Source organism: Carlito syrichta, unplaced genomic scaffold (assembly GCF_000164805.1).
Source record: "Carlito syrichta isolate Samal-C Ts95f unplaced genomic scaffold, Tarsius_syrichta-2.0.1 Scaffold301868, whole genome shotgun sequence".
NCBI lineage: Eukaryota > Metazoa > Chordata > Mammalia > Primates > Tarsiidae > Carlito > Carlito syrichta.
Genome location: NW_007245964.1, coordinates 340,075 through 348,914, shown reverse-complemented (window position 1 = coordinate 348,914; position 8,840 = coordinate 340,075). Strand labels below are relative to the sequence as shown.

Here is an 8,840-nt window from a genome sequence, read left to right as displayed (position 1 = left end):
GCGCTCCTCAGGGCTTAGGGTGGTCCCAGGTATCCAAGGGTCAGCCTGCGTTCACTAAGAAAAAGAAGACCATCCGGCTGTTCTGGAATGAAGTTAGGCCCTTTGAGTGGCCGTGTAAAAACAACCGACGCTGCAGAGAATTCCTGTGGTCAAAACTGGAACCCATTAAGGTGGACACTTCCAGACTGGAGCACCTGTTTGAGTCTAAGTCCAAGGAACTGTCTGTTACAAAGGTACTGCTGTCTCCGGCATGCTCCTTGATTTGCATTTGGGTAGGGCTGAAGAGCTTTGTTCTGTATTAAATACTCTGCTTTGTGTTCCTTTTGCTACTGGATAGAAAGCCTGTTGGTGTAAAACTCTGACCTTTAGTATCGTGTTCCTTGTGCCACATGTGAGGTGTGAGCCATATGAGCCTTCTTAGCTAACATGGACCCCAGCTTGCTAACGTTAGGCAACAGAACTTTCGAAAAATGAGGTAACCCTGAGGCAGAGACAAAAAGGTCAGCCAGGGAATGTCAGCATAGCCCAGTAGAAGTTGTTGATGTTACCTAGAGGAAAGTAGACTTACTGACTTACAAACACAGTGAATAAGTTGATCTAATCTTACTTGCATCAGTAGTAGTTTGAGCTTCAATGGTAACCACACAATGCTTTCTCAAAGGTAATAATCCAAGTGACATTTATTTGGCGAATCCCCTGGCTAAACTACATCCTGCAATTATCTAGATGTTTTCTAATAGCCATATGTTTAGCATCCTGTAAATATTACACAGGCATCGAGATTTATTATTTTTCATAAATGCTTGAGAATCCCATAGACACTGCTGCTGTGATATTAACAGATGTTATATCCACATTGATGGGTGGGAAGCACTGTGCATGAGACGATTGGGCATTGACGACTAAGTCATGGTTAATGAACACTGATACAGAAATTGCAAGATAACTGGATCACAGATTATATGTCTAATAATTCACTGCATGAATTGTCTCTTTTACGTGTCTTAAAGAACTGGCTTTTAAAAACCCTTTGGATTCTGGGTATATGCCAGTTTTTATTTTGTTTTGTTTTGTTTTGTTTGAGTTGGAGTCTCACTCTGTCTCCCAGGCTGGAGTACAGTGACACATTCATGGCCACCCCAGTGTTGACCTACTGGGCTCCCGCGATCCTTCTGCCTCAACCTTCCGAGTAGCCAGAACAACAGGCACGTTGTTACCATGACTGGCTAATTTTTTATTTATTGTAGAGACGAGGTCTCACCAAGTGACCCTGGCTAATCTTGAACCCACAGGCTCAGGCAATCCACTCACTTCCGCCTCCCAAAGTGCTGGGGCTACAAGCTGAGCCACTGAGGGTGGCCTATGCCAGTTTTAAAATGAGCTTAAGTCTACCATCTTTTCAGGAACTGGGGTTAACAGAAAGCACTTTGTAAAGTAAATTTAAAATAAACATTCAAGAGCTTATTACCATGCATTAATTCTAACTCCCTGTGTGATTCCATCCTTTTAATCATCTTTTTGTGTGAGTATAAAACTGCATGAATTAGGCTCCAAGGCCTGCCAGTTGGGTACCAGTTCTGAATCACAAAGTCCTTCAGACTAGGAGCCCAGTGATGGAGTTAGCGCCTGTCATTGTTGTGTGATGCTGAAAGGCCACTTGGGGGAGTTGTCATTGATCGACTTCCTTTTAAAACACATGCTAGGGTTCTTAAGCTCCTTGCTGTTCTTTGAAGGTTGGTGTTTATGCCAGTGTCTGCTTCTGCCCCATCTCAGAAAGGATGTGAATCTGAATCACTTCCAGCCTCAGGAATCTCCCCAAGTCAGAATGTGAGCTTTTTTGTTTATAAACCCCCTTGCTAGAATCCAGTATAAAAAGTCATGCCCAATCAGTCTCATTCATTACTTGAAAGTAGACCCAGCTTTTGCCCTCTCTGGAAAGGGGTGTCAGACACCCTCTTCTGGTATGTCTGTGTCTGGACTTTCCAGGGCTGGTCACTCATGTGCTGAGCCATCCACATGCTCTCTTCCAGTTCTTATAGTCAACTTGACATTTAGGAGAAAACCAGCAGGGATTAAGACAGCAAGTCTGTGGTTGCCAAGGGTTACCCACTACCAGCTCTCTAACCCCACCCTCCAACCCATTGATCTAATTGGCCAACCTTCCCCTCTCCCTCTCTTCCCTCATGTGTCCCTGTGTTTGACTGTGCCTCTAGGCTTCTTATGGTGGCTGATCACCCTTGGAGGTTGCAGGGGAGAGATGGTTAAGGCACTTCTAACTTCAGTTTTACAATAGAAATGGCAAGATTGAAAGTTTCCTCAACAAGACCCAAAAGGAAGGATTCACCCCACTCCCTCTTTCTCTTAGCCCCATTGTGGCTGATTTGTTCTAGTAGGTAGTAAGATTCTAATCTCTGCCTGGATTTCTTAGAATACTTTACTGCCTAGCCAATGGACAAACATTGGTTTAGTTTTCATAAAGTGAGAGCATGAGAGGAAAGTAATATGTGGAAAAGTTTACCAAACTGATTCCAGAATGTTCTATAATGAGACCCAGGAACACCCCCATCATTGTTTTCTGGGATAGGAAATGGGAACAGGAGCTAATTTACACAATGTCACAAATGGTAAGAATGCAAATTAGAACTAAAATGTATCACATTGGAGAGCTGAATCCATTTTGTGTATGTTACAAATATGGATATAACCAATTTCACTTCTGTTTCTAAACCTTGACTGTGATTTTTCATAAAACACAGTGTAAAATAGCCACTTCCAAATTCTGGTTCATAGACTTTTTTTTATTAAACACAATAAATGCAACAAAAATGAAATGAAATAGGCTTCACAAGACAGCACAAAACAGAGTTAATTTTCATTTTCATCAGAAAACGAACCTTAGACCAGAGTTGGCTATGATTATCAAAGTCACCCAAAGCAAAGATGCTGGAGCCAGATGCTGGAGCAAAGGGCTGGGGAGGACTTAGTGAAAATGATAAGACCAAAAAGATGAGCTTTTTGGTTTTCTTTTAAAGTAGTTTCTGGAATTTGATTTACTTTTCTGTCTCAGCAGGAAATATATAGTTTTTAGTAAGATGATTTTTGTTGTGTTTTATAAAGAAAGATGGAAATTCTATGCTTAATTTCATCATGTTGTGTTTCTACTGTGGGTCTAAGATTGGAATCACACAGAAGATCATTACAATGTTCCCAGAGAAAGGTGTCAGGGCAGAAGGGCCCTGAGGGGTATGGAGAAGAATCCTCTAGGGACTTGGCATCACTCAGGAACGTGGCCTTTCAATCTTTGTGCCTAATCAGGGGCAGTAAAATCCCTCCTGCTCCCAACGGCAGCTTCTGTATCCCAAGACCAAAACAGACGTGGAGTGAAACTCAGTTTCCTCTTTAGGGACCTGATGCCATCTCACTCTCTTGGGTTCCTCAAGTTTATCTATTTAACTTTATTTATCTTGAAGTTTCTAAATCAATCAAAAACTTTTTTTTTTTTTTTTTTTGAGTCAGTGTTTCACTCTGTTGCCCAAGCTCAGAGTGCAGTGGCATGATCACAGCTCACCACAGCCTTGATTTCCTGGGCTCAGGCCAGCCTCCCAAGTAGCCAGGACTACAGATGCATACCACCATGCCCAGCTAATTTTTTGATTTCTTTGGAGAGATGAGCTCTTTCTATGTTGCCCAGGGGTCTTGAAATCCTGGGCTCAAGCAGTCCTCCCACCTCAGACTCCCAAAGTGCTGGGATTACAGGAGTGAGTCCCTATGTCCAGCCGATCAGAAACTTGGAAGGCTGAGGCGGAAGGATTGCCGGAGCCCAACAGGGTGAGGCTGCAGTGGCTGGGAGCATGCCACTGAACTCCAGTCTGGGTGACAGAGTGAGATTCCAACTCTAAAAAAAAAAGACAAAAACCAAAAACAAACAAACAAAAAGAAGAGCCGGGTTTGATGGCTCAGTTTGTAATCCCAGCGCTTTGTGAGGCTGAGGTGAGTGGATTGCCTGAGCCCACGGGTTCAAGACCTGTCTGGGCAACTTGGCGAGACCTCATCTCTACAATAAATCAAAAAATCAGCCAGACGTGGTAGTGCATGCCTGTAATTCTGGCTACTCGGAAGGCTGAGATGGAAGGATCTCAGGGGCCCAGCAGGTCGAGGCTGCAGTGGCCGGGAGCGACCACTGCACTTCAGTCTGGGTGACAGAGTGAGACTCCACCTCAAAAAAATAAAATAATATAAAGAAAATTTAGAGATGATGTTTTAATTGCTTGGGAGGCAGGTGAGCTTTGGCCTGGGTTATTTTTATTTTTTGGAAACAGAATCTCACTCTGTTGCTCAGGCTAGAGTATTGTGACGTAATCATAGCTCACTGTAGCCTTGAACTCCCGGACTAAAGCATCCTCTTGCCTCAGCCTCCTGAGTAGCTGAAACAACAGGCACTCACCATCACACTCAGCTAACTAAAAAAAACAATTTTTTTTATAAATGGGGTCTTGCTATGTTGCCCAGGCTGGTCTTGAACTACTGGCTTTAAGCGACCCTTCTGCCTCCTGAATATATTTTTAAAGTTCCTCAGTAACTTTAAAGTACAACCAAGATTATTTCAAGTGAAAAATGAGACACCAGGGGAGCCCTGTGTTCCCATCACCACCCTCCACACTAGTGCCCCCTGACCTTTTTTATTTCCTAAGGAGAGATTAAAAAACCTTACTACACCATATTCAAGTTCAGGATAGAAGGGAATAAGTTATTTAACATTACACTCAGCAACCTGAATAGCTACCTGGAAGCTCCAAACACAGCTTTGGGGTTTAAGTGGGGTGCTCTTACCCCCTCATGCCTGGGACAGTCCTGATGTCTGTGTCCTGCACCCTTCCTCTCTCCTAGGTCCCCTGGTTAGGGTAATAGACAAACTAAATGAACACAGGAAGTTTAACTGCTTAGCAGCTGGCCTCTGCCATAGAAGACCCAAAGGACTAATATAGGAAATTAATACATTTTCCTTAACAATAAAGCAAGCTTATTCTGACTCTGACAAGGAATTTTGTTTCTGACTAAAGTTATCTCAGCTTTTAGTTAGGCTTTCGGGTTTTTGATTTGTTTGTTTTTTGTTTTGCCTTAAAGCCTTCCTATGTATCTCCCCATCTCCCTTGTTTCAAGACTTTAGGAAAATTCCGTAGCTGTCACATCTTTGTGACATCTGTATCATTACATCCTCGTAACTGTCACTTTCTCAACAGACAGTTTTGAAAATATCCTGTGGCATCATTCTCTTGGCAGTAAGCGGGGAGTGAAAAGGAATGATTTACCATTTCTAGAACGTCTGCCTGGCTGAGCCAGACACGGGATCTCCAGCCGCGATGCTGAAAAGCATTTGCGATGGGGCTAGTCGCCTTTCATGGAAGCGCTTTCACACTTCATGGGATCCTCCAGTCCTCCTGGAGGTCTCTTAATACGTCCTGCCCTTAGTCCAGTTTCTATTTTCAATCAACACACCTTGGAAAACAAGTTCTATGTGTCAAATATCCACTTTTAAAATAGTACATCCTCTATTTCTGGTAAAATCACTCTTTTTTTTTTGAGTTGGAGTCCCACTCTGTCGCCCAGACTGGAGTGCAGTGGCCACTCCCGGCCACTGCAGCCTCGACCTGCTGGGCTCCAGCAATCCTTCTGCCTCAGCCTTCCAAGTAGCCGGAATTACAGGCATGCGCTACCATGCCCGGCTGATTTTTTTGATTTATTGTAGAGATGAGGTCTCGCTGCCCAGGCAGGTCTTGAACCCGTGGGCTCAGGCAATCCACTCACCTCAGCTTCCCAAAGGTGCGGGATTACAGGCTGAGCCACAGAGCCCGGCAAATCACTCTTTAAATATACACAGGGGTAGATCCATATGGTGACGTTTGAGGAGACTTGACACACACTGACTACTTTTTACTGTTTAAATTGTCCTTTCCACCCTTGTCTAACTGATGCCTAAATCCTCACCCTTCTCTTTTTCTAAAACTGAATGACTCTGAGGAGAATTAAGATATTTGCCTTTCCTCAGGATGTTGACCAAAATCAGGTTGTGGTTACTCTTGTGTGGTGGTCACCCATCCCCAATAATCACTTAGATTGAAGCTTGAGTTTTTATTTGGAGATTCTAAAATACTTGTCCTCAGAGGCAGTAATGTGTTCTATCCAGAAACCTGACTTGCATATTGCCTTCCTGGGAGATGTTTCATCATCCATCTCTGCATCAAGGATTACTGTCACACCAAGGGTCCACCCACGGACTTGTGACTCTGCCCTGCTTATATTCAGCTGACCCAAGTTATCTGGCTTAGCTGTTCTAGAAAATATTTCTATTTTCATATGTGACTTTCTGCTTCTTAGAGTTACTAACTTTGCAAGATCCTACCTCTTGGGGCTGCTAGTTCTAGAAAATGGACTCCCAACTCAGGTAGCCGACTACCAGGAGACTCTGGGACTCAGAGTACAGTCACTGCACTTCCCCAAAGCCTTGGCAATTGGCAGTCACTACCCAATGTCTCTACATTACTCTGAAGTGCTGTGATTCTTTTGGTCTTAAGTGCCATCTAGGGGAAGCCTCATCCTAGGAAGGCTCACTTCCCTCTTCCTGGAAGCTGAACCTTCACCCCTTTAAGACAGTTTGGGAGAAAAAGAATGACTCACCTAATGATTTCCTTCCTGCCCCTTCTCTCTAAGAGCTCCCTGCATGCCTGGATAGCCTCTCTTTCCACAAAGGGCAGCCTCTGTCTCTCAGGCATCTTGGCTGACCACACTTCTGCCCCCTCTCCCTGCGGTGTTCTTGGCCAAGTTGAAAACAAAAACAAGCACAAGCCCTATATGGCATTCACCCTGCTGCATTTCTTCAGAGACTCTCTTTATCCTTGTGGGGAAGGGCTGCTATGTGCATGTCGGAGGCTCCCTGGTAGCTGGAGCCTTGAAGAAGGAGTTTTGCTATACAGGGGCAGCTTAGCTAGACTTTCTGGAGTCTGACTTCAAACTCCAAACAGAGCCTGACTTCTTCCCAGACTCTCACCTACCGCCTTAAAGAAGCAAGTTCCTCTTTTCCCTTGAACACTTCTGGAAAGCAGCATGTTCAGAGATAGCCCCACGGTGACTTCCCCTCATGCTGCCTCACATCCATCCTTTTACTGAGCCACTCAAGAGACAAGTGTTCCTGTTTACACATCCAGCCAGCCCCTGGTCTAGCATCCCGTACCTGGACCTTCCACCGTCCCTTCCTCCCTGATATTTCTTAGAATTTGCTGAAGAAGAGGCAGAGGTTTGACTAGTTCACCTTTTGTCATAGAATTGAGACAGAAACCATGGGCTTCAGGAGCATCCTGGCCTTTTGGATATATGTATTTTCTGTTAGTATCCATGGAAGTATTACCACTTGAGGACTGGGCACCTAAACAGGTTCTCAAGAAATATCTGTTTAAGAGAATGGGATATATATTGAAGCAAGGCAATAAATATATATGGGAAGATGTACAGCCAATCAGAAAGAGACTGTTGGGGGTGGAGCTTTCTTCCCAGCCTCACCTACACCTGCATGGGGTTTGTCATCATGGACCATAATGGAGAATGTTTTGAGACTCTGGTCAGGGTTTTCCAGGGTGTGTAGTCCTGCCATGCTGCCCCTTGGCGGTCCTCATACAAGCCTGGGTTCCTGCTTTCTCCTTGTCTTTTCTCTTCCTAAGAATGAAGATGATAGTCAATTCAGTCTGTCATGATATTCACTCATCATATCGGTTTGTTTGACTTAAAGTTCATCTTTTTGGTTCCATGTTAGAAATCAATCTTTTACACTAGCTTCTGGGTCACTAGTCTTAGTGTCTTTGCTGAAATGCCCTGGGTCATTGTGTGAGAGCTTTATTGTCCTATCATTCTATTCTGTTCCATCATTCCAACTATTCTAGTGTCTATGCTACATAGTGAATAACTGATTAGGTATTATTTATAACTTGACTTTTAAAGAATATTGTTGGCTGAGTGTGGTAGCTTACACCTGTAATCCCAGCTTTCTGGGAAGATTTGGTGAGAGGATTGCTTGAGTTCAAGATCAGACCAGGCAACATAGCAAAACCTCATCTCTACAAAAAGAAAATAAAAAAATTAGCTAGGCATGGTGGAATGTGCCTACTTGGGGGGCTGAGGCAGGAGGATTGCCTGAGCCCAGGAATTTGAGGCTGTGGTGAGCCATGATCTTGCCACTGTACTCTAGCCTGGGTGACAGAGTGAGACCCGGACTAAAAAACAAAAGAAATTGTTGACCTTTTTGTACATATATATGCTTTGTTACAACTTTAGAAATTTTTTTTAAATTCCAAAATCAGAAATTTTGATAGGACTACTTTAAAGATGTATATTAGAAATAATGATCGTATACTTATGACATTGAAACTTCCTGTCCAGGAACGTGATGTTTCTCATTTATCCAAGTCTTCTTTTATCTCTCTTAAGGAAAGCTTGTCATTTTCTTCAGGTAGAGATACTTGATGAGGTTTGAGTTTTGTTTCCCTGTTTGGGTATTTTGTTTTTGTTTCGTTTTGTTTGAGTTGGAGTCTCACTCTGTTACCCAGGCTGGAGTGCAGTAGCGTGATCATGGCTACCTAAGCCTTAACCTGCTAGGTTTAGGCAATCCCTCTGCCTCAACCTCCCAAGTCACTGGAATCACAGGCGCGTACTACTACGCCCAGCTAATTTTTTTAATTTATTGCAGAAATGAAATCTTGCCATGTTGCCCAGGACGGTCTCAAACTCCTGGGTTCGAGTAGTCTTCTCACCTCAGCCTCCCAAAATGTCAGCATTATAGGCGTGAGCCACCG

At 43.7% G+C, this 8,840-nt stretch overlaps 1 protein-coding gene across 1 annotated transcript in view; it reads left to right on the top strand.

Moving 5' to 3' along the window:
• Window positions 1–8,840, top strand: part of FHOD3 (formin homology 2 domain containing 3) — a 456,996-nt gene that overhangs the window by 391,774 nt on the left and 56,382 nt on the right. The window contains 1 exon segment of the mRNA XM_021711121.1: window positions 1–233. This exon segment is cut by the window's left edge and continues 128 nt beyond it. Within this exon segment, the coding sequence (XP_021566796.1) occupies window positions 1–233 (233 nt within the window).